The following is a 26,601-nucleotide window of genomic DNA, read 5'->3' on the forward strand; positions in this document are numbered from 1 at the left end:
CAGTGACAGGCCATAAGACCCGGTTCAAGGCACAATTGCTGAGTAAATGAAAAAATGTCTGTTAACTGTATGTATCACTTCTTCAAAATATAAAGAAAATAATTACAATTATGGCAGTCCTTGAAATTAGGAAGGTCTGTTACAATAAAACAATCATCTGTACCAAAACAATGCCTGGTCCTATTTTTCTAATGAGTTGGCTTTTTCAAACCTGAGTTTTTCCCCACGAATAAACAAAGAGACATTTCCAATGAATCACATCAAGGAAGAAAGGGCTTCCTGCATTATGCTAACATCTAGTAAAGAACAGAAATCTAATGCAAGATGCATCAAATGAGGACAAAATCTCTGGAGAGAGGATCCAGCTGGCATGTTGATGCCATGTAGCTTGGAACTTGTGCCAACATTTCCATTACAAAAATCCTATAATCCAAAGCCACGGCAAATAGAATAAATAGCTAATAATTAAGTTGTTGCCCCTCTCCTATTCCAGAAAAATAATTTAAAAATTAGATTGTACATAGATATGAAAGAATTATGCCACTGGCAATGCTAATCAGTTTGGAATTTACAAAAGACTCCCTACATCCCAATCCATTTTTCTGCCTTTATCTGAATTTCAATATTTTTCACTGTGTTGTTGTTATTATTATAAAAATTGCTTTTTAGAGGAAAAACGCTAAGATTCTTAGAATTATAAATATCTGAGTTGAAAAGATGCTGAAAATAATCTAGTACGTATCTCCTGATTCTAAAAATAAAGAAACTGTACCTCAGAGGAGTTATAAATGGCAGAGCCCAAGACCATAGAAATGATAACTTAATTTCATGTCCTCTCAAATCCCACGAGAGCTTTGTTTTTATAGAATTTATATACAACCGCCTTTTATTAGGAGGCTATAAAAACATGAGATATACTATGCATTTGTCCTTGGGAAGAAGAACTTTATCGTTTCAATGAATGTTAAGTAAAATCTTACATAAACACAAGGCTAGCATTTTTCATAGATATGGATAATGTCATTTAGATATTAGGAGGCAACACAATCAAATCTTGGAGCTGAAGGATTTTATGTATTTTTTCAGCACAACCACTTTCACATACAAGGTGACCAAAGACCTCTAAGGTCATGATATATAAGATCACCCGATTAGAGGGACAGAACCAGCATTTCCTAACTTCTCACTCAAGGGTGGCTCTATTAAATCAAGCTGACTTTTCTATATTATAGTCTGGTACAATATCTTATATTTTAATTTATAAAAATCTTTATATTAATTTATATAATCTTTATATTTTAATTTATAAAAATTTATAAAATATCAATTCACGGCCCTCTTGGTTTCTAAGGCTGAGCACTATGGCGGCCCCCCTATTATTTTCAGTCTCCTTCTACGGTGTAAAGGTAACCTTTTATCTCAAAGACTACCATCTCCATTGATTTCAAAAAGGCAAAACAAAAATAACACAGACCTGGCCGGGCGCAGTGGCTCACGCCTGTAATCCCAGCACTTTGGGAGGCCGAGGCAGGTGGACCACAAGGTTAGGAGTTCAAGACCAGCCTGGCCAAAATGGTGAAACCTCATCTCTACTAAAAATACAAAAAAATTAGGCAGGCGTGGTGGCGGGTGCCTGTAATCCCAGCTACCCAGGAGGCTGAGGCAGAGAATTGCTTGAACCTGGGAGGCAGAGGTTGCAGTGAGTTGAGATCGTGCCACCGCACTCCAGCCTGGGCAATAGAGTGAGACTCCATCTCAAAAAAACAAAAACAAAAACACAGACCTGGCCCCTTCTGGTATAAGATGAACTAAGCATGACCAGCCAAATAATGCAGAGGACACAGGCATCCCTGTCCCTAACGATCAGGTGATACTTGCTTTTTGTTTATTCCTCTTTGCTGCCTCTGCCCACTTGTCAGACCCTTTTGGCCAGGCTGCACTGACCGAAGACTGGCTCACCCATTTGAAAGCTAAAATCCTCAACCTAAAGCCTTCTTGAATCACATCCCTTGGTGATACAGTGTAAGCACCCTCCTCTGCCACTAGCTGTAAGACTTCAATTAAGGTACGTCCCTCTTTGGGCCTCTAATTGCTCATGGATGAAATGGCAGGGTTTTCTCCAGCCCTAAAATGCTATGATCTATGATTTAAGGGATAGTTACTTCCATAAAGGGAGAGGGAGAGGTAAATGAAGGTGGCCTGTTGATGTACTGCATTTGAATCCTGACCGTACTTCCTCTGTCTCTGCCCAGCCAAACCAGTCTGCCTGCAGCGGGGTGAGTCACTTTTTTTTTCTTTTTTTTCTTTTTTTTTTTTTTTGAGATGGAGTCTCACTCTGTCACCGAGGATGAAGTGCAGAGGCGTGATCTTGGCTCACTGCAACCTCCGCCCCCTGGATTCAAACAATTCTCCTGCATCAGCCTTCCGAGTAGCTGGTACTACAGGTGCCTGCCATCACACCTGGCTAATTTTTTGTATTGTTAGTAGAGACAGGGTTTCGTCATGCTGGCCAGGCTGGTCTCGATCTCCTGACCTGAAGTGATCTGCCCACCTCGGCCTCCCAAAGTGCTGGGATTAGAGGCATGAGCCACCGCGCCCAGCTGAGAGTCCCATTTTAGAGTGAGTGGAAGAATATTTGAGTGGAAAGAATTGCATGATCCCCACGAACAACTGGAGGGGCCAAGGAGAAATTGGCAAAAGACAGAAAAAGCAGAGATGCTCAGGAACAAAGCAGGGAATGTGGGAGGAAAGGCTGACTCATGTCTTAAAGCGCAGGCTCAATCCTAGGTTTTATCCTGCCAGGACAAATGTTAGGGAAGTCATAAATGCTACAAGAAATGCTATCAATAAGTACTTTTCTGCTGCATTACACTGAGGTGGGGCAGTTTTGTGATGAAGACTTACTGCCTACCCAAAGGATGGAGCACACAGCAAAACTATAAAAATCCCTTCTGTGTGTCTTCCCGGAAGACTTGTCCAAATTATGATCTTTGCCTGCATAGCAGTGAGGCAGATACATAACTATGAAACCACCATCTGGAGCTAGATTTATAAATATTACTTCCTGGCTGTGACCAAGCTCAACCAGCCATTGTCTAGCTCAGGGATGTCCAATCTTTTGGCTTCCCTGGGCCACACTGGAAGAAGAATTGTCTTGGGCCACACATAAAATACGCTAACACTAATGATAGCTGATGAGCTAGGAAAAAAAAAAAAAAAAGGTCCATGCATAAATGTCATAATGTTTTAGTTTTAAGAAAGTTTACAAATTTGTGTTGGGCCGCATTCGAAACTGTCCTAGGCCACATGCGGCCCATGGGCCGTGGGTTGGACAAGCGTGGTCTAGCTCATCCTACTGCTTGGATCCCAACAATGTACAACTCTGGGCGGGGACCCTTCACATCTGTAGTCACTATAAATCTGTATATTTATTATAATTTTCTGGCAGCTGATAGTGACAGTACAGGTTTTGAAGAAATGGCAGCAGGAGGATCATGTGGATTAGCGGCAGGACGGCCCGTTTCAAATCCACATAAAAGTACATTATCAGCACACGGAACCCTGAAGTTATGCTTCTATTACCTATGCTCATGTTAGCCAATATCTACCCTGGTGGTGATGTCACCATAGCTCTGTTCAGGCCCCCCAGATGTCGCACCATTGTTATCAAGATGACAAACAACCTTAAAAAAGTGAAAACACCAACAAAATGAGACCATATAAAAACACAAAAGTCCGTGTTCTAGCAGCGGTCACCTGTGGAAATGCTAATGTTTGTCTGGAAAATTTCAAGAATGCAATAACCTCCCTCTCAGGCTCACTAGGGGCTTCCAAAGAGCTTTATCAAGTGTCAGAGTTAAGAACAACATTGCTAGGGGTGTCACCATCACCGAAAAAGGCGGAGACTCAATCCAGAATCTAAAGCACTGCTAAAGGCAGTGTCCGTACACACAACACAAATCTGGAGCACTTCAGAGGGCAGGATGAAGAACTAGATCACCCGGCAAGGGTGGGAAATGAGCTCCCATCTGTGCCTCACCTAAATAGGTCACAGTGAATGACTCCTTGTAGTGACAAAATCTTAATGATTTATGCTCAGTTTCAAAACTGGACTATATTTTTGATGTTCTCTTTTTTAAAGTAGGGTTTATTGAGGTATGATTTACATAGAGTAAATTTAATCCTTTCATTGCACAAGTCTCTGGGTTGGAAAAACTCACACAATCCTGTAACTACTAGCACCATCAAGATATAAAAGTTTCATTGTCCCCCAAATTCCTTCATGCCCCTTTGTAGTCAACTCCTGCCCCTACCCCAACAACCACTAATTTGATAAAACCAGACTGTACTGTGATATAAATTTCCACAGTGTTTAGACTTTTCTTTACACATCTACCATATTTCATTGATTTGAAGACACCTCCCCCCAACACACCAGATTTGGACACTCTGAAATGAGAATTTACAATTAATGTCATTTTACATTACAATTGGCAACAATTTTTCTTTTTAAAGATACATGAAATAACAATGTGTCTTACAACCTATGGTGCTTAGAAAAAAATCAGTGAAGTATAATATTAAGTCTTTTATTTTGAAACATTCATTGAATACTTACTACATGCTAAGCATTCTTCTAGGCACTGGAAATACAAAAATGAACAGCATGGTCCTCAAGGAATTATCACTTGAGAGGAGGAGACAGATAATTATAATGTAATGTGATAATGTCTATAGCAGAGCATTATCCACTCACTACGACTAAGTAAAATTATCTCTAAACTGGTCACTCTTCTACCTTCAGGAAAAATTTCCCCAAATCATATCCTTCCATGTACAAGGAAACAAGGATGAAAACAGTTACCATTCAGCTTCACTCTACTCATTCCAAGAATGAGTTATTGCCACACCATCTGACATATTGCCTAGAAACAATCCAATTATTTTCTCCATAATACTATGCTTCTGTAGTAGAGAAGTCTCATTTTAGTGTTCAACAGCTGCAAAGCTTTTATGATAATATTGAAGAGAAGTCACCGAAAATAACTGCTCAATCTGTGAAAGGCAGATGTCCCCAGTCCTTCATATACATGCTTCAAGGTCCCCAGATTCTTCCCCGGACAACTTTTAAAGGGGAATGCAGAGAAGAAAAGTGAGTGACCTTACCTGGTTCTTGAAAGTGTTCTTCATTTGATAGAGTTCTGGACAAGATGAGTATTAATGCTTCTTTAAATTGGTCAAAATGTACCTAAAAAAATTAAAAATAGTTTTAAAGTAATTTCCACAGCTCTAAGAATGCAAACCTATCTACAAGGTACCAGAACTGTTTTCTTCCCATCCTGACGGCCTTGAAGTGAGTCATAATCCAATTTGTTGCCTTTTTCATTTCTCTAAAGACAGAAGGGAAAATAGGCTGATCATTTTGACACCTAGTGCCATAAACATTCATATCGATATTTATTCACCCCAAAAGAAAAAAGCTATATAGCAAAATCCTCTTTATAAACTCAGAAAAAGATATATTTTAAACTCTTAGCTCCTTTTATTTTTCTGAACAAGACCAGAAGAGAAAGACGTTAGGCTAGACATTAGAAAAGCCTTCCCAAGCAAATGATCCAATATAACGATGTCCCAAAGATGCTTTCGTATCTTGAGATATTCTAGAAGGGAGTAAGCTGTCTTTTGAGGATGACTTCAATATAGTCTTCCTTGAGGGAAGGTATATAATATGTATTTCCCAAGGCCTCTGTGATTCCATAAATAAGCAAAAATCAATAGCAAATGCACAAAGGATAAAAGAATCTTAAGAAGTATTTTCCTGAATTATTAAAAAATAGAGTTATCTTGACTGAAGTTGGAAAGAACCTGAGTTTTATTTAAGTAAATAGTCAGAACTAGGATATTACTTTGTTGAAAAGGTAAAAGCATTTTCCTTATGGCCAAGGATATTCTATAACTTATATGTATGTAATCTCACCTTGGGATTTCTTCTCATCACAATTCTAGTTTGATAATGTGGCACCTATTGACATAGAACCCCCATGTAAATACAAAACTGGTAAATTTGTAATTTGTTCTGCTATGGGATGGGTCTGTTTGGATGTCATTACAAAACACTGCCTAGAGGTTTAATACAGGTGACAGATAAACTTCCAAATCAAATTTACAAAAGCAGCAAACTTCATTAGTTATTGAAACAGTGGACAAAAAATCACATCATGTCTTATCTATGCAAATCAAAACAAAAGAGAGGAATTCATTGAGATTTATATGTCATAAAATTGTATCTCCTTGCAATTTACCACACTCTCCCAAAGTATATGTGATTTCTCTACCATGTTAGTTTTGATTGATTGGAATTACTTACTGAAATCATTAGATTATATTGCATATATTTAAGGTGTCCAACTTGATGATTTGATATATGTATACAATGTGAAATAATTACCACATTCAAGCTAATTAAAATATACATCACCTCACATAGTTACCTTTTTACAGACTTAAAAAATCTACACAATCTAAGAAGCCAGAGCAGAAGTCTGTCAAGGAAAACCAGGCACCTGCTAAAGATCCAGGGAGGTACAATCCTTGAAAGGGTAAAAGATTGTAGAAAGGTAGGCTATGTTAATTAGGTTTCACAGCCAAACATCCTGGGGAAGGGAGGGGCGGCCAGGTCCCATTACTGTCCCAGAGTCAGGGATAGGCTCCAGTTAACATGGGCAAGGCCAGCTTCCCAACCAGCCCGTTCACAAACATCACGCACTCAAGAGCTCTGCCACTCAGGCTACTTGACAGGCATCTGTGAATTTCTACAGAATCATTCATTCTTCTCAGGGAAGCCAGGAACAGGGTTAGGAGGACACACAAAGGCTTTATAGCCAGGTGGGTCCAGGCTCTAACCCTAGCTCTTCCTTCACTGCCTGATGTGAATTGGCGACGTTACAAAGCCTCTCCAAGCCCTAGTTTGTCTGTCTGGAAAACTGGAGACATCTAACAACTGATATTTATTATTCGTTCAATAAATATTTATTGAGCAGATGCTCTATGCCAGGCACTGTACTTGGCCCTGGTGACACAGTAGTGAATGAGAGTGACAAGTCCCTGTGCCACAACGCTCATAGTCTCAGGAAATGTCACAGAGAGTCCAGGCAGCTGCTAAGAGCACTGCATGTATTTTATAGTATTTATAATATCGCTTCCCTGTGTTAGGAAGATAAAACGAGAATTGGGTAAAGTATCAACAATGTCCTGGGACTGTTAGATACCCAGCAAGTGGTAGTTAATACTACCAATAGGTATAGTAATAGGGGTGACTGACTGTTGCCATTACTTTTATAAAGAATCAGGGCCATGGCCAGGCACAGTGGCTCACGCCTGTAATCCAGCACTTTGGGAGGCCAAGGCAGGTGGATCACTTGAGGCCAGGAGTTTGAGACCCGCCTGGCCAACATGGTGAAACCCCGTCTCCACTAAAAATACAAAAAATAGCTGGGCGTGGTGGTGCGCACCTGTAATCTCAGCTACTTGGGAGGCTGAGGCAGGAGAATCGCTTGAACTCGGGAGGTGTAGGTTGCAGTGAGCCGAGGTCAAGCCACTGCACTCCAGCCTAGGTGACAAGAGCAAAACTCCATCTCAAAAGAAAAGAAAAAAAGAATCAGGGTCATATTTTTAAGCAAAGCTAATAGCCATGAGAGTGACCAAGATAGCCAAGTGTGAGTGGTGGGGGCGGCAGCAGGGAGGTCTGAGGGCCTGCCTTCTCCTCCAGGATCTGCGGAGTTGCCCAGCATCAGAGAAACTGATCCAGTTTGCTATATTTAGGGACCTGTAATTCTAGGTTTCTTCTCTCTCTTAAGGATATTAATGGAGGGGACTGAATGAAACGTAAGTCTCTCCTTGCTAGAGTTACAAGTTGAACATAAAGAAGGTCCTCTTTCAAAAGGAAGGTGTTTGGAGGATTTCAGATCCTTTACACTTGACTCTGTGGGTCTCCCCGGGGTCTTCTAAAGGTGTAAGTTTTGATGGAGGCCATTGGAAATAACCTTCCTGAATTTGGTCCTGACATAGTTCAATTCATTGTTTGAAGGTCACTCAGTAGTCCATGTACCTGAATTTTACTTTCCCTGACAAATGACAAAGACATCTATAATCTGGAATTAATTCTAATAAACTTCCAAGGCTTTACATGATGCCTAAGTATCCCTTGAATATGGTATGACAAACACACAAGCTTTTGAGACAGTATAAGCCTCATTTATATGGAGTTTATTTCACAGCCTCACCTATCTAGAGTACTACAGACAACCAGGAAAGAAACACATGGGGTCAAAAGCTGAGGGAGGTGTCATAAAGCCCAGGCACTCAACCCATAGAAAATGCCACAGGAACCTGTAATCCCAGCACTTTGGGAGGCCGAGGCAGGCAGATCATGAGGTCAGGAGATCGAGACCATCCTGGCTAACATGGTGAAACCCCGTCTCTACTAAAAATACAAAAAATTAGCTAGGCATGGTGGCAGGTGCCTGTAGTCCCAGCTACTCGGGAGGCTGAGGTAGGAGAATGGCGTGAACCCAGGAGGCGGAGCTTGCAGTGAGCCAAGATCGGGCCACTACTCTCCAGCCTGGGCGACAGAGCGAGACTCCATCTCAAAAAAAAAAAAAAAAAAAAAGAAAATGCCACAGGACCAACTCAGTATTTTCTACATTCCTACTCTACCTGATTATTATAAACTTCATAATCCTGCTTCCCAACTCACTGCAGATTGGGAGCAGGAAATAAAAGACAGGGGCACTCCAAGCTAAAAGTACAAGGAGTAATTATTAACATATTAGCCAGGTGTGGTAGTGTGCACCTGTCATCCCAGCTACTTGGGAGGCTGAAACAAGAGAACTGCTTGAGGCCAGGAGTTTGAGACCAGCCCGATAACACAGCAAGACTCCATCTCAAAAAATATAAAATAAAAAGAAGCAATTATTGACATATTGAGATGGAGGAAAGATATTAACCATCCTCCTTCAAACAAAAATAAAGTATAATACTTCTTACACTTTACAAAGGTATTTTTAAAACTCTACTAAAAACTACATAAACTATAAAAAAAAGACAACATGTGCATTCAAAAACTTAATAGGCTGGGGTTGTCTGGTGTTGGGGCATGTATCCATGCTTAGTGTTGAGGCAAGGATTCATTAAGTGAATCCTGAAGCTATTACTTTTTTTTTTTTTTTTTTTCAGATGGAGTCTTGCTCTTGTCACCCAGGCTGGAGGGCAGTGGCACAATCTTGGCTCACTGCAACCTCCACCTCCCGGGTTCAAGCAATTCTCCTGCCTCAGCCTCATGAGTAGCTGGGATTACAGGCGCCCACCACCATGCCCAGCTAATTTTTGTGTTTTTAGTAGAGACAGGGTTTCACCATGTTGTCCAGGCTGGTCTCAAACTCCTGACCTCAGGTGAGCCACCCGCCACAGCCTCCCAAAGTGTTGGGATTACAGGAGTGAGCTATTGCGCCTGGCCTTGAGGGTATTACTCTTATAACACAGAAGAAAAACTGATGGGTCAGGAGATTTGAAATGATCAAGAACAATCTAATTGTGTTTAATACACTCTTATATATGATAAAACTAAAATTTTAAATCCCCAATGGTCAACCTTTTTTTTTTTTTTTGGTCTACCATTAAATAGGGTAAAAGATCCAGGTATTAAACAATTTTATGGGCTTTTGCAGTGGCTCATGCCTGTAATCCCAGCACTTTGGGAGGCCGAAGTGGGCTGATTGCCTGAGCTCAGGAGTTTGAGACCAGCCTTAGCAACATGGTGAAATCCCATCTCTACTAAAAAAATTTACTTTGGGAGGCCGAGGCGTGCAGATCACGAGGTCAGGAGATCGAGACCATCCTGGCTAACATGGTGAAACCCCGTCTCTATTAAAAATACAAAAAATTAGCCAGGCGTGGTGGCGGACGCCTGTAGTCCCAGCTACTTGGGAGGCTGAGGCAGGAGAATGGTGTGAACCTGGGAGGCGGAGCTTGCAGTGAGCCGAGATCGCACCACTGCACTCCAGCCGGGGGACAGAGCGAGACTCCGTCTCAAGAAAAAAAAAAAAAAAAAAAAATAGCTGGGCATGGTGGCAGGTGCCTGTAGTCCCAGCTACTCGGGAGGCTGAGGCAGGAGAATCGCTTAAACTCAGGAGGTGGAGATTGCAGTGAGCTGAGATCGCGCCACTGTACTCCAGCTTGGGTGACAGAGCGAGACTCTGTCTCTGAAAAAAAAAATTTTTTTTATGATTGTGGGTCATGGATAATGCTAGATGAATGACGATATTATCGTAGGTTCATTCTTTCCTAGACATTTTGTCATTTGAATCTCACAATATCCATGTGACACAGTCAAGACAGAGACCCTACCTCAAAACTGAAAGGTGAGAGGTAGAGAAGGCATGCACCAGGCCTCTGACTGGACTCATCAGAGCCCAGCAAGCCTGCCTGACTCAGGCCCACTTCCCTGCTGGTCTGACCCCTCAGAGAAATCCTTTGCTGCTGGAAGTCAAATCCTCAACTTCACACGAAGCCACCAGGTGTAAAGCACACACCAAGTATAAGGCAGGATCAGGAGATACATGATCAAGAAGACACATAACCTCTGCCCTCAAGGAGTTTATCAGCTACCCCATAGATTCCAGGAAGTGGAAGGGTGGAATGGGGAAAAAGAGAGGAAGGTTTATTAGTAACTACAAGATAGAAGCTGGTATGTGTCTGAGAGAGACAAAAGCTGGTAGGGGCCTCTGATAAACAAGCATGTCCTACTTGGCCAACAGGGAGGAAAAGAGGGACAGTTTTGCAACGCTTGAATTCTCTAAAATCTTCACAGAGATTAAAGGTTTCCAAAATTTATTTATGATGTAGTAAATCAGCCTCATTTTAGATGAAAAGGGGCTCTATAAAAGATTAAACAGGATTATTAACTCAGAGGCTCTTCATAGCCCAATAACATCTACTTGGTTGAATTCCTCTTTTCCCAACAAAAAGTCTGAAAATTCACACACCACACAGCAGCTGGTCCAAACCCTTAGAGCAGCTTAAGTCTTGCATTGATCTTTATTTTCCTTCTTGCAAGTGTAGACACTGGGCCCTTGGATTTAAATAGCAGTAAATGCCTCATCTTTCAAAGAGATAGTTCTCTTGTGGAGGAGGCAACCACTGTTTTCCATCAATGCTCACGAATACTGATGTGGTGGAAAAGCCCCTTAGGACACAACCCAAAACCGAAATGTTGATGAACACATCAACATTTGAACATAGTTGATGAACTATGTTCAGTATCTGCAATGTTTTAAGTACCATTTTTCTCCTCCAAGGGAGCTTTACTATTGTATTTCGTTAAAAAGTAGAAATCTTCATAAATATACCATACGATTAAGTCTCACAAGGTAACAAGTTTCCAAGTTGTGCATACACTGGTTGGTACCTCTTCATTTGAATAATAATTGCTACCATTCATTTTACAAGAATTCCTATACCTTGTATGCCTCAACGGGCAGTTTGCAGCAATGGGAAAATTACACGACTGACGAAAAACACACATGACATTTACACTAAATTAAGAGGAAGACCAGTCAAGTCTGATATTTTTTGTCATGTGTCACCACCTCTTAGGAGAAACTTACCTCATCACTTTTCCTCTTCACATTTCATATGAATGCTTTTTTAGAAACACAATTTGCTTTTTTTTTAAAAAAGAACTTAAGCACCACACAAGAAACAAATTCAAACCACACACACAAAAAAACCCTGTAACAGGAAGTGAAATAAGGAAACTAATGTTGCATAAACTCATCTCGTGCAATCATGGAGATCAAATGCAGTTTCCACATGTGTGCAGGCACTACTGGAAACAGACCCAAGGTGGGAGAACTCAAACTAGCACTGAACAAGGTGAGTTTATGAAACAAGACAAAGGTCTATGTAACTAATACAAACTTAGTAGATTTGTCTTTACTAATATAAAGAGAAATTAATGAAAGAAGATTCAAAACATTGTGTTAATTGAAACAGCTACAGAAATATGGACTCACCAGAAGTCAATGCACAGGAAAATGCTTACAGCATTATGCAAAGAGAAATGACATAGACTAAACAAGAGGCAGTTTCGTAATGAAAGATACACTTACATTTTATTTTAAATGAAGTATTCAGGTTATTGTAACTTGAATTGTTAACTTAATATTATTGTATTTAATATTCATTTATTAAATTGTAATATTGTAACTTAATATTAATTTACTGCAGACAATGTAGAGAGAGGCAAAGGCTATTTCAAAAGGTAGTTTATAAAACCTAAAGCAACTATATGAAGCTGTACTCCAAGACTGGTCCAAGGAATCCTGTTTACAGATGGAAATGAATTCAAACCACCACCACGCAAGAGAACTTCTAGCAAATCTTCTCTTCAGTCTGACCATGTTTCTTGGTAAATCATTACTAGGAAGTCACTATTTATCAAAGAGCCATTCTGGGTGTGTAGAGGGTAGGGGAAAGGCGCATACAGCCAAATACAGCAAGTTAACGGTGTCCTTGGCGCTATGATAAGCCTTTGATACACACACACAAATCTTAGTCCACCTTCATCACAGTCTTGTAAGGGAAATATTTTTCCCATTATACTGATGAAAAATCTGAGGCTCAGAGTATTTAAGATAACATGTTCATACGGTTAAAAAGTGGCAAGAGCTGAATAGCCAAGACAATCCTAAGCAAAAAGAACAAACCTGAAGGCATCACGCTACCCACTTCAAACTGTACTACAAAGTTACAGTAACCAAAACAGCATGGTTCTGATAGAAAAACAGACACATAGACTAACAGAACAGAATAGAAAACTCAGAAATAAGACTGCACACCTACAACCATCTGATCTTTGACAAACCTGACAAAAACAAGCAGTGGGGAAAGGATTCTCTATTTAACAAATGGTGCTGGGAGAACTGGCTAGTCACATGCAGAAAATTGGAACTGGACTCCTTCCTTACACGTTATACAAAAATTAACTCAAGGTAGATTAAAGATTTAAATGTAAAACCCAAAACTTTAAAAACCCTAGAAGAAAATCTAGGCAATACCATTCAGGACATAGGCATGGGCAAAGATTTCATGACAAAAATGCCAAAAGCAATTGCAACTAAAGCAAAAATTGATGAATGAGATCTAATTAAACTAAAGAGCTTCTGCATAGCAAAATAATCTATCATCAGAGTGAACAGACAACCTACAGGAGAAAATTTTTGCAATCTATCCATCTGACAAAGGTCTAACATCCAGACTTTACAACAAACTTAAACACATTTACAAGAAAAAAACAAACAACCCCATTAAAAAGTAGGCAAAGGACATGAACAGGCACTTCTCAAAAGTAGACATTCATGCAGCCAACAAACATGAAAAAAAGCTCAACATCACTGATCATTAGAGAAATACAAATCAAAACCACAATGAGATGCCATCTGATGCCAGTCAGAACGGCAATCCATAAATAGTCCAGAAACAACAGATGCTGGTGAGGTTGTGGAGAAAAAGGAACACTTATGTTGTTGGTGGGAGTGTAAACTAGTTCAACCATTGCAGAAGATAGTGTGGTGATTCCTCAAAGATCTAGAGGCAGAAATACCATTTGACCCAGGAATCCCATTACTAAGTATATACCCAAAGGAATATAAGTCATTATATTATAAAGATATATGCATGCATATGTTCATTGCAGCACTATTCACAATAGTAAAGACATTGAATCAACCCAAATGTGCATCAATGATAGACTGGATAAAGAAAATGTGGTACATATATACCATGGAATACTATGGAGCCACAAAAAGGAACAAAATCGGTGGGGCATGGTGGCTCAGGCCTGTAATCCCAGCACTTTGGGAGGCCGAGGTGGGCAGATCATAACGTCAGGAGTTCGAGACCAGCCTGGCCAACATGGAGAAAGCCCATCTCTACTAAAGATACAAAAAATTAGCGGCATGCACCTGTAATCCCAGCTACTGGGGAGGCTGAGGCAGAATTGCTTGAACCCAGGAGGCAGAGGTTGCAGTGAGCTGAGATTGCACTATTGCACTCCAGCCTGGGGCGACAGGGCGAGACTCCATGTCAAAAAAACAAAACAAAACAAAACAAAATGAACAAAATCATGTCCTTTGCAAGACATAGATGGAGCTGGAAGCCGTTATCCTCAGCAAACTAAAGCAGGAACAGAAAACCAACCACTGCATGTTCTCACTTATAAGTGGGAGGTGAACAATGAAAACACATGGACTAATTGGCAGGGGGTGGGGGGCCGGTGGGGAACAGCACACATTGGACCTGTGAGGTGGGGGAAGGGAGAGCATCAGGAAAAACTGCTAATGGATGCCAGGCTTAATACCTAGGTGATGGGTTGATCTGTGCAGCAAACCACCATGGCACATTTACCTTTGTAACAAACCTGCACATCCTGCACATGTACCCCAGAGTTTAAAATCAAAGTTGAAGGGAAAAAAAATGTGACAAGAAGTGGAACTTGAATCCAGGACTGACTTCAAAGCCTGTGCTCTAACTGTATAGTGTCTCCATGTGGTGGTGGTAGTGTTTGGGGAGCAGGGTGAGGGAATGGAGATTCACTTTTGCATATTTGGAGTTTGGGGAAACTGTGGAGATATGTATTCAAATGCAGGGGCTGGGAAATCCAGGATCCCATCCTGGCACTGACTCAAATGAGTCATCTGACCTTGGAAAAGCCAAGGTTTCTCTGTCAGATGAACTCTGAGGTCTAAAATCTGAGACAAGACACTGAAGAACTTTAAGTCCCCTCTGTCCAGACAGGAAGCTACTCATAAAAGTATCCGTGAAATAACGATGAAATCTAATGAGGATCCCTAATCATAGAAATAAGGCATTATAAAATCAGGTCGGTAGAAGAGAGTGGCCATTTAGCATTTGTTCCTCCCTGCCTGTTCTAAGTCCAGGCCTTCCCAACAGCTCTCCCTTCTTAATCCCTGTCACACTAAATATCTCTGACAGACACAACGACGTACCGTACACGAAAACGCACTTAATTCTGCAATGAGTTTGATGAGAAAGCATTAATACAGAGTCAAAGCAAGTTGAGCAGTCTCCTAGTCAGGTCTTCTTGTCTATAAATGGGGAACCACAGGACCCTTAGGAGTTCAAACTTAGAGACTAGATCCAAGTCTACATATGCAAAAAACCTCCTCCTAGCTATCTTTCCTCTCCCAAAGCATAGGCCATTTCCCTTCACCGGTTTAAGTCTCCCTAGCCTCCCTTCCACAAGTCAGAGACAACCAGTCTGACTTTTGTACGAGTTATATTATGACAACCCCATCAGCAGCACCACTATTACAAACTAATGGCAGTTAATATTGAATGTAATTTTGCATACAGAGAACAAGTCCAAATAAGCACTACAAGAAAGTACTTCTCCATTTTCGATTTACACTTCAAATGATTAAAATGTATATAAGAAAAATAAATCTTAAAAAGCTTTTGAGTTGGAAACAAATCCACCACATGAAATTTATCAAGAAATTTAGGAAGAACCTCAAATCCTTTCAGAAATGTAAGAAAATTGGGCTAAATTATATATATTTGTACAGCTATCAAATTTTAATACTAAAAATTTCAACATGTCTTTGATTACCAAAGTCCACGTACCTACGGGACTGTAGAAACCAGTGGTGATTCTGCTGCCTGGAGGCTTATTCTCACTTTAAAGTGTGTCAGGGACATAGGGTATTTCAGCATCCAAATTCATATTAAGAATACAGCAATGAAACTCCTCAGAACTTCAGGGGCTGTTTTGTCTCAAAGTTGGTACACTACGTAAGGAAAGAATGCTTTTTTTGAAATGGAGTCTCGCTCTGTCGCCAGGCTAGAGTACAATGGCATGATCTTGGCCCACTGAAACCTTTGTCTCCCGAGTTCAAGCAATTCTCCTGTCTCAGCCTCCCGAGTAGCTAGGATTACCGGCACCCACTGCCACGCCGGCTAATTTTTTGTATTTTTAGCAAAGACAGGGTTTCATGGTGTTGTCCAGGCTGCTCTCGAATTCCTGAGCTCCGGCAACCCACCTGCCTTGGCCTCCCAAAGTGCGAGGATTACAGGCGTCAGTCACCGTGCCTGGCCAAGAATGCATTTTTAAAACTGGATATGGCCGGGCACGGTGGCTCACACCTGTAACCCCAGCACTTTGGGAGGCTGAGGTGGGTGGATCACGAGGTCAGGAGATCGAGACCATCCTGGCTAACATGGTGAAACCCCGTCTCTACTAAAAATACAAAAAATTAGCCGGGTGTGTTGGTGGGCGCCTGTAGTCCCAGCTACTCGGGAGGCTGAGGCAGGAGAAAGGCGTGAACCTGGGAGGCGGAGCTTGCAGTGAGCCGAGATCGCGCCACTACACTCCAGCCTGGGTGACAGCGAGACTCTGTCAAAAAAAAAAAAAAAAAAAACCACACACACACACAAAACACTGGATATAACTAAATGTTTCAACAAAACCAAGACAAATTATCTTCAGGTCCTGATTTCTAATAAAGGAGATAGAGAGGTATGCAGAAACACTTCATTTAAGCATCTACAATTAGTATGATTGCTTGGATAAAACTTGGTTCATGGTTCCCTTCGATTTTGGTAGTATTTGCTCCCCGGGCTACTCATTTGCCATGTATATTACCCGACTAGATTGTAAGTTTTTCAGTGTCTTGAGAAGCCCCTTGTGATGAGGCCTCACCTAGCTGACAGGTGCTTAACTGATGACAAAGATATGATGGAATTCTTTTCATAACCTAGTGGTAAACACATATCAGCAATATCCCTTTTCCTTCAAATCAGGGACCCACAAGCTTTAGGCATTTCAAACACCTGTAGAGTAACCACCTTGCTCAAGTGAATATGGTTTCAAGCTATAAAGCAAGACAAATGAATTGAAAAATAATTTGGGGGGAAATGACCTATTGGTAAAACACATAGAAATGGCAAGTTGATTTAAGTTACTTTCATTAACAACTATTAAACATTAGGCCTTAAAAAAAAAACAAGTTATTGAAGATGCGTTGTAATATTTAAAAATAAATACACAATGTTTGCATTCCTGGTTGAGCGAGACAATGCTTTCCATCTTACTTCTTTTTCAAGAAAAAAAGGATTAATTCAGCCCAAGTCCAATAGAGGTAAGGTGGATTTGTATTTGATTTAAAAATTGTATTCATTAAGATAATTCAGCCTAAGTCAACATAGAGGAAACTTGGAAGTTGTATTTGATTTAAAAATTGTATTCATTAAGATTTAAAAGACAAAATTAAAGCCAGAAGCATCCAGGAAGTTGATGGATACTAATGCAGCCAAAAGCCAACTTAATGGAAAACTGTAGTTTACAGTAAATGTAAATATAAATAACTTGGACCTTGATATGGTTTGGCTGTGTCCCCACCCAAATGTCATCTTGAATTATAGCTCCCATAATTCCCATGTGTTGTGGGAGGGACCCAGTGGGAGATAATTGAGCCGTGGGGGTGGTTTCCCCCATACTGTTCTTGGGGTAGTGAATAAGTCTCACGAGATCCGATGGTTTTATAAGGGGTTTCCCCTTTTGCTCGGCTTTCATGCTCTCTTGCCTGCCACCATGGAAGGTGTGTCTCTCATCTTCTCATTCTCTCACCTTCCACCATGATTGTGAGGCCTCCCCAGCCACAAGGAACTGGGAGTCCCTCAAACCTCTTTTTTCTTTATAAATTACCCAGTCTCGGGTATGTCTTTATCAGCAGCGTGAAAACGGACTAATACAGATCCCATGCCATAAGACTACAGGAATGCCTGACAGGCAGGACACACACAATACATATTTGTTGAATTAATGAATAGATTAATATATTCAGATTTGTTATGCTACCCTTTCTTTCTTTCTTTTTTAATTAAACCAAGCTGCTAACCCTTATAAGTTTTTCTACAAATATCTTCTAAAGAGAAGAAAGATGACTGGCAGTAAAAACCACTTATAATTTTACAACTATAATCCCTACTGTATGCATCATGAAAATGATAACACTTGGATGGCTCCAGTGAATCCTATGGCATTTTTTCTTATAATTTAAAATTATAGACCATATAGAGTATCTTAATAGCATATGGCCAAGTCTGTGTGATCATCTGAGGAGAATAATTTGGTTTCATTTAAAAATGCAAATTTAACAGTAGTGCATTAACTCATGCCAACCCCCCACTCTCAAGACTATCACCAGGGACCTCCCACATGAAATCAATATGCATCCATCTATTTAACTTTTATCACTGGCTCACTAAGTAAATATCACACTATAGACCACTTAAGTATTCATTATTCAGGCAAATAGCAAGCGTCAAAAGCAGGCTGGTAGTGTCAAGTCGTTAACAAATCAATCGATAACTGTTCCCTGTTTGAGTCTACCAAATGAGGGCAAAGATGTGCAACATCTGGAGAGCAAACTGTTGACCTTCTGCCAAGGTGCAGTCTGTTTATGGCGTGGCATTCCATATTTATGCAGACTCTAAGAAAACCACTCAAGGAAACCTTAGTTATATCATGCCTTTTCAGACTTTAATGAGCATTAAAACAGATCAGCCCATTGATACTATCCTTTAGACACCAAAAGTACTGAGATCCCCAAGGACCATACAGGGAGATGCCAGTTTTTTTGCTACCCACAGAGTCTAAGACTGAGGCAGAACTGGAAAATATGTGAGTGCATGATATGATGAGGAGCAAATGGTTCAATCTTCGAAGCTTCATTTTAAGATTATTAAAGCAAGATTTTTAGCATTTTATGGGGACCACATGTATTTATAGACAGCTAACCCTCCCCCCGCCACAAGAGGCCAAGAATGGCTCCAGTTTTCGCAAAGAAGTCACATATTTTTTTCAAGTGTGAGTCCCATTTAACATCACATTCATGTGCCAAGTGCCTGAGAATACCATCTTTTACACATTAATTTCAGGATGATGGCTACTCCTGTCTGTCTCAGGTTACAAAAAGCCAATACATGGTACTATATCTGAAGTCACTTACCTCCCTTGTCAGCTAAAAGACAGTGAAAATGAAATGAAGAAAAGGAAGTTCAGTCACTAGAATAAAGTTAAGCCTCACGACTGCTTCCTCAATTTATATGTGATAAAAACCAGAATGCAGCAACAGACTGCAAAAAGTGTTGTCCATCTTTTTCTCTCATCATTCCAAAATCCAACAGCAAAAGACTTGACTCAAAGCCATATAAACCTATTGATTATAAATAGCTATTAATTATAAATAAGGCAAATAATAAAAGCTATTAATCATAATGAGGAGAATTGAAGGCAATCTCAGGTCATGGCAGATCAAATATCCACCATTGGCAAGAGGAAAAAAAGACCCTCTCTCACTTCTTACTCACATCTGTGACTTGATCTATGGTAATAACATGACTAGTTGTCGTCAAACACAGAGGTTAACATTGACGTGTGCACACACATCCCTGCTGGAAGCAAGTCGTGCTGGGTTTTAAATGAACCTGCACTGTATTTATTTACCCTGCTGTCTTATTTCCTGGGTAGAAGGTTTAACTAATACTTCACCCAGAAATAATCCACACAACAAATAGCTTCACTGGGAGTAAAAGTCACAACAATAGCTTTCTTACTGCATTTTCTTTCTCTTCAATGGAAATCTCACCCTCCTCCTTTCTGTCCCAGTGATGAATGTGGAGTCAATAAAATAAACCACAAAGAACAAGAAAAAGTTGGAAAACATCCTTTCATTACCTCTTTTTCTTTATCTAAGATGCTCACTGTACACAATTATTCCAGAGCACAAATTAAAGCAGGCTCTCGTCACCCTAGCAAACTGGACTGTGATGTCACACCCATTACATTCTTCTTTTTATCATGTAACAGCCAGGATGCTAGAAACAAGTTGCCACATGTGTGGTCTGCCCCACCCCCAGCACCCCGGCAGAAACCGCACCCCACTTCCCATAGCCATGTGCTTCCCCAGATCTTACCCTGCCCAAGAGGTTGTCCTGAAGTAACGTCTGCTGCAGCACTGGGGCCACCTCCTCCAAGCTCAACATGTGGCAAAGGTCGGTGAGTTCCTCCTGCCCCAGGGACCCTGTGCCCGTCGTGTCAAAACTGTCAAACAGCTCCTTGAGTCGGGCCTCATGCTGGTCCTGCTCCACCTCATCCATCCCATAGCCCACAGCGCTCACCTGTGTAGGACAGAGACAAGGACAGGTTGTGGCAGCCTCTCCAGTCCTACCGTGGTCACCCCCTGGCACATTCCCCTTCTCTGTACCCCACCAGTCTCTAGGGAATGCTCAGGAACACCCAGTTTCTGATGCACCCCACAGCAAGACCCCCAGTCTCTGTAGGACCAGCCCTGGTCAGTGACACTCCTGCATGCACTCACACCAGGGGCATATACACAAGGTCAGATCACACTGGGAGCAACATTACTAGAATGAGAGGGTCACATACGGTAGAAGACACCCTCCTCTCTTGCCTGGTTCTCAGGCGGACAGCCAGACTGCCAAACTCAAGGCTGAAGATAGTTATCTCCCAGCTCTTCTAGCTCAGGATTTTAAGAAGGTGAAAAGCCACTTTGACAGCAATACTATTCAAGTGAACTAACTGTTAGCGCCAGCAAACTGCATGGTCAGAGCTTCCATGCTAGCTGGCAAGCTTTAGACAACGTGCCCCGATGTTGCAATCAGTCAGTGTGGCCAAGCTGATTCGTTCTACTTCATTCAGCTTAGATGGCCCCCATCATAGCTAGACTGGAGGGCTGCAGCAAGAGGCACTAAATGAACACGATGTCTGCTACAAAACCACCTCCCTGTTTACATGAAACTAAATGCCTTTTACACGAGTCCCTCAAAAAGCAACTCAATTAACTTCACTGGTGCAGTTACATGAGGTGTGACGGGAAGAATATTCCCAGAAGCTTGCTTTAGTCCCAGCGAGTTTTAGGTAATGCTTAGTTGCCTAGAGAAAAGGGAAGACACTATTTCAACCTTTCAGACAGTGAGGTTTAAAGGAGCCACAGACTGGTTTATATGAATCATACAGCATCTCAGGGAACCTCCACTCACTAGAGCATCTCATCTCTTTATGCCTGGTTAACCTGTCTTCCGTGTCTCTCACCTACCCATACTCCAGGCTTTCCGTTTTGCCACTTTCCTTAGGATCAGTAAAAACTTGGAGACGTCAATAACTGAGTCATTTTTGTTAAAAATATACATCATAAAATTCCAGGTAGCTCGTATTTTACAAATGAAATCTGTTTTTTTTTTCCTTGCATGACAGTTCATTTTTAACGTGCTGAATTTTCCAATGAAAGCCTGAAACCTGCACATCTGAAGGTGCCTTCGCCACGATGCAATGGATGCCAAACACGACATACACCCTTGGGACGGTGACCTCAGCCATCTGCAACAAGGCTCTCAGAACCAGTCCCTTGACTATAAAAAAAGCAGCAGCTTTCACTAACCAAGCGTCTTTAATCCAAGCCAAATTAGAGAAAACTCTCTAACTTAGAGGTGATCGTCCGTACGGCAGATCATTACAACATGAAAAACGTAAGCTAAGATGTTGAACACAGCCAGAACTGAAAATAAAAGAGCTTTCTAAAACAAATCAGTGTTGCTCTAGGTTGTGTTTGCTTTCTTTCCATAGACAGCTGTTCAAAACATGACAAGCTACAACAGGGCCACGATCTTGCCAGGGGTTTCAGCAGAACTGGGTGGACACAGAAGATAAATGTGAACAGCTCTGCCACACAGCTCAACTTTTACTGGGGCCACTCATTAAAGTAAAGCAACATGGCACAATTTTGGTCCAGGTTCCTGGTCTTGGACAGGTCTCTTCTCCTAATTATCAGTTTTTCTGTTACTAAGGTGCTGCAGGCTCTGGCTGTCTTCCCAGGATTGGTCTGTTGGGTTAACTAATCACTATGTAAATGTTTTCAAAATAAGTTGAGAGTGTTACATAAACATCAAAGCCTCAGAAAAGAAACACCAAGTTGTTATGCAAAGCCACAGGAGTTAAGAATTTAGACAAGGCCAACACTTCGCTAACGAGATTCACTTAGAGTCCACCAGTTAATTGTCAACTAAGATCTGCTGAGAATCCCCAAGGTGCTCCGGGATTTTCAGTGTTGCGGTAGCTCTTAGTCTCACTCTGAGTTTTACAGTCCTCTAGGCTGTTATCTGACCAACTTCATAAAAGCAAGACTCTTCTTTTGCTTGATTTTGCATATATGTTTAAAAACTCAAAAGCAAAAGAATTCTAACACTTCCCTTTTTAAAAATTATTTTTAAGGGGCGGGGATTTGTCCATCTTAAACCAATGAAAGAGAGGAATAAAACACTGATGTACTGAGAAGCCCTGATCTTATCCACGGTGTCAAATTTGATATACTATCATGCTCCACTCTTTGGGAGGTCATTGGATTTTCACTAAATCAAACCTCTTTCATTATATGGCAGCTTTCTTTTCTTTATCTTTTTATTTCATCTCCTTCCTTCTCAAAACACTGTGCTTGACTGAAGGGGAGACAAGCACCACCCCTGTGGAACAAATGCTCATGCTGAAACATCCAGGAGATGTTACGCTTGGTGACAAGTTGTCAGTGCTCATCTGGCACAGAAGGCATTTTTACTGGTTGATATTATTTCCCAAATGTTCATCAGTAATTTCATGTGCTAGAATTATTTTCTCCCCACTTGGCAGAAAGTTCTTTAACGGTAAGATCCACGCTCCTATTTCTTTTATATCTACCCCCAAATGCATAGTACAGTCAGTCTGTTCTTCATGCCAGGGATTTGGTAAATATCATGGATTGACTTCCTGTATGGATCACTCCTTGAGAGGAAACGTATCCTAAATGAGGCCTACAGAAATGGGCATATGAAAATTTTGGAATGCCTATTTCATCCACCTACACACCTCCACTTTCCCCATCCCACCCTTTCTCAAAGGCATTTTCAGCGTCATAAGCAAGAAGTAGAAAGCCAACACCAACTGCCAATGTGTACCATGCAGCCCTGTCTGAAGTTTAATTCAATAGGCTAATAATTAAGTAAATGGATTCACAAACTTCGGCTGCATTGTCTTGCTATGGGATGAAACTTTGGAGCAGAATCTATACTAAAACCTTTCTCAAGTTCCCTCGATTACAGCATGAGAATAACAATATCCATCTGGAAGGTTTGTTCCGAGAGTTAAATGTGGCAAGCAAGCGAGAGTGGCTAATCCCAGAGAAAGCTGATACAAGAGGGAATTTAAGATAACCAAAAGAATACCTGCAGCTACAGAAGAGTGGTAAACTGAAGAGGAGGTAACAAGTGAATCATCTACAGATCTACCTCCAAAGAAGCAAAGCAGGAGATGTGAAATGGTATAGAACGGACTGAGAATGGGCAGGGAGTGTACTATGTATATAAACATCATTATATAACTAAATGATAATGGCAGCAGGTAATGTTCAGAGCTTCCTCTATCTTTAAAAGCAGGTTATTGATAAATTTAATGTCAAATAAAAGCAGAAAGCTGCACTGTAATTGGGAATTACTTCTGAATATTTACTATGAGTCTGCCTAAACTAAGTACTTTATGTATATCATCTCATTTAATCCTCCCAATTCTTAGAAGTGGATATTCTCATTTTCCCATGCAAGATGTAGAAATTGGGGCTTGACAAAATTAAGCAACTGTCCAAGGATACAGCACTAATCTCCTTGAACAAAATGGGAGTGGAGCCAAGATTTGAACTCTAGTGCGACACTCAGTTATATTATCCCTCAATCCTACACATGCACATAGAACACATGAATGAGACCTCTGAAATGATGCCATTGGCAAACCACTTATCTCCACCTTTATGTGTTAGCCAGTTGAATAGTACTAAGCAGTAGAAATCCCCACAGAACACTCCATGGCCACAAACTTTTCCAAATTGGAATTGAGAAGCAGAGTTCCTTCCTCCCTACCTCCCTTGATCCATTTATTGAATAATTATAGCCTACAAGGCACCAGGGATATACAAATAGAATACACATTCCCTTTTTTTTCTAAAGCAGCTTTGGGATTTAGGGCATGAAAGAAATAAATTCTTATATAAAAATGATCATGAAGCGTCCCATATCTTCAATAATGGGCATTGTCCAGGAATTGATAATTTGTAAATGACTTCCCCTGAATAAACACTTAAGTATGTATAATCTGTGCAATCCAATGCTTTCCAGAGTCAGACCCTAACTGGTACCCACCAGAGGCAGGAATCTTACTCAGAGATTAAGAAAGTTACATTTTGAGTGAGAAATTCTCCTTCAAATTGCAAAGAAGAGCTCCAGCGCTACGAAGCCTGCCATAATAAACCTGGGCCTCTCCTCACCATCTACCTTTCCAATCAAATTGTTAGGCTTTATGACTCTTTCGGAATGAAAGAACCAATATGGGCAATATTTTGGAGTTCTAACTGGGGATGGTTAAATAAGAAGCAGATGCACAGAACCATTAATCAAAACATTTACCACTCAATAACCACCCATAATGACAATTATTCTGAGCATTTTCCTTCCAAATAACTCAAAATAAGGCTGCCAAAATGCTGCCGACTCTGACAGTGGTGTTCATTACCCCAGCTGATGAAATCACAGTGCCAAATAGGACTGCAAACAAAATAGGTGGAGGTGTGGCTAGAATCATGAGTGGATATGTGCATTTATGAACTTTTCAGTGTTCAACCAAGGTACAGAAAGGAGCTTGTAAGAATGATACCCCAGCTAAAGGGGACGTCTGTTCTGGGCCAGAGGGAGTGAAAAGGGGACAAAGTCTGGCAAGTGAAAACCAAATAATAAATATGCACAATGCCAGAGCCCCTAGCCCAGGCCTTTTATTTCCCATCCAGATGGTTCAGCAGCTGAAGAGCTCTGCGGAATGTCTGCATGCCCCTCTCGGCTCAGCTGCTTTCCTTGAGAGGGCATCATAATAGATGCTTTTGGACCTGTGTGCAGACATAGCTGTTGGGGGTCCACAGACCAGGCAGTGACCACCAGTGACTCATTTACTTACTCTACAGCTGACATGATGAACACCGACAAACCCCACTTGGGCAAAGCTCTCCATTTATGCCTTTAGCTTTCACCATTTGGCAAGTCGGAGCCTAATAACGCCAATGATCAAATTAAAGTGTTTCTTTTTCTTCTCTCTTTTCTGAAAATACTTTAATTGGCTGCATAGATTTTCAGGCTCACCATATTGGACTAATTTCAGTATAAAAGGAAAGAGTGACAAGGATAAATTCAAGTTTAGTAAAAACTCAATAGAAAAAGCAGTCGCAGCCATTTACGAGTTTATATAGGAGAATACTTCCGCCAAAAACCAGTGCTGCTTAGCAGCAAACTGATTACTGTCAGAATGCCTCCTCTCTGCTCAGTGTCTCACTTCTAGCTGGATACCAAAAGCACAACAATATCACTGTGAATGAAATCATGACATAAAAATATAACACAAAAGCTTAAATGCACAGGAAAAAAGTCACATTAAATAAATTTGAAAAAAGGGCCGGAAGAGGGGGCTCACACCTGTAATCACAGCGCTTTGGGAGGCTGAGGCAGGTGGATTATGAGGTCAGGAGATCAGGGCCATCCTGGCTAACACGTTGAAACCCTGTCTCTACTAAAAATACAAAAAAAAAAAAAAAAAAATAGCTAGGCGTGGTGACGCGCACCTGTAATCCCAGCTACTCGGGAGGCTGAGGCGGAAGAGTCATTTGAACCTGGGAGGCGGAGGTTGCAATGTTCTGAGATCCCGCCATTGCACTCCAGCCCAAGAGAGAGTGAGAGACTCCATCTCAAAAAAAAAAAAAAAAAAAAGAAAAAGAAAAAGAAAAATAACAACCTTTGTCAACTACACTATAATATTTAACTAAGGGAATCCTATCAGCGTTTATTTGAAAATGTAAGCAACCGTTATTATTTTACTATCTTGAAGGATGTAATAAACCCATGCTTTTGTTCAACCTAATAACTGGGAGATTACCCAATCAAGTAGTTAACTCAGGTTAGCTACAGGAAAAAAACAAAAAAACAAAAAAACAAAAAACGCCATTAGCCTGGCACAATGTGCATTCAATAACCTGTAATCAACTACTAAGTAAATTACAGAGGCAGAAAACAGAGCTGCATGTTTGTTACAAAAAAAAAAAGGAGAAAGCTTATAACAACTTCCACTTCTTGAGCCATATTGACTCACATTAATTTAGGATGCCTGAGGCTATGAGTATGGTACCCTGAGGCGTAAGTGAAGGTGATCTTCTCTTCTCACGTCTATGAACAATATTTTCCCAACTTTGTTTTTAAAGTGAGCATTAGGGTATAGATAGATGCTTTGTAATTTTTCCATCCAAATGGAATAAATGGTTGAATAAATGGTTAAATAAATGCTTGAATAAATGGTTAATTGCTGACTTAAATTGCAATAAAGAAGTGTCCTTATTTCAAACAAGGATGCTCACTTTCAGAATCTCATAATCTTTTCAAAATTCTATT

At 40.8% G+C, this 26,601-nt stretch overlaps 1 protein-coding gene and 1 long non-coding RNA gene across 11 annotated transcripts in view; one reads left to right on the top strand and one right to left on the bottom strand.

The window, feature by feature from the left end:
* The window catches only part of NIN (ninein), a 111,254-nt gene that overhangs the window by 81,928 nt on the left and 2,725 nt on the right, over window positions 1-26,601 (bottom strand). For 9 of the 10 annotated variants that reach the window (XM_054530647.2, XM_054530649.2, XM_024231639.3 and 6 more), the window contains 2 exons: window positions 20,056-20,259; window positions 5,167-5,248 (listed from right to left, as the gene is read on the bottom strand). In XM_054530647.2, coding sequence (XP_054386622.1) covers window positions 5,167-5,248; window positions 20,056-20,238 — 265 coding nt within the window. In that variant the 5' untranslated portion in view covers window positions 20,239-20,259. Of the gene's footprint in view, window positions 1-5,166; window positions 5,249-20,055; window positions 20,260-21,355; window positions 21,479-26,601 lie in introns of those variants that run through there. The other variant, XM_054530651.2, reaches the window with a different exon arrangement.
* LOC112128763 (uncharacterized) lies at window positions 19,957-21,685 on the top strand. Its single transcript, XR_002911232.3, has 2 exons — window positions 19,957-20,133; window positions 21,356-21,685. It is a non-coding gene; the product is annotated as an uncharacterized LOC112128763 (long non-coding RNA).

Source organism: Pongo abelii, chromosome 15, assembly GCF_028885655.2.
Source record: "Pongo abelii isolate AG06213 chromosome 15, NHGRI_mPonAbe1-v2.0_pri, whole genome shotgun sequence".
NCBI lineage: Eukaryota > Metazoa > Chordata > Mammalia > Primates > Hominidae > Pongo > Pongo abelii.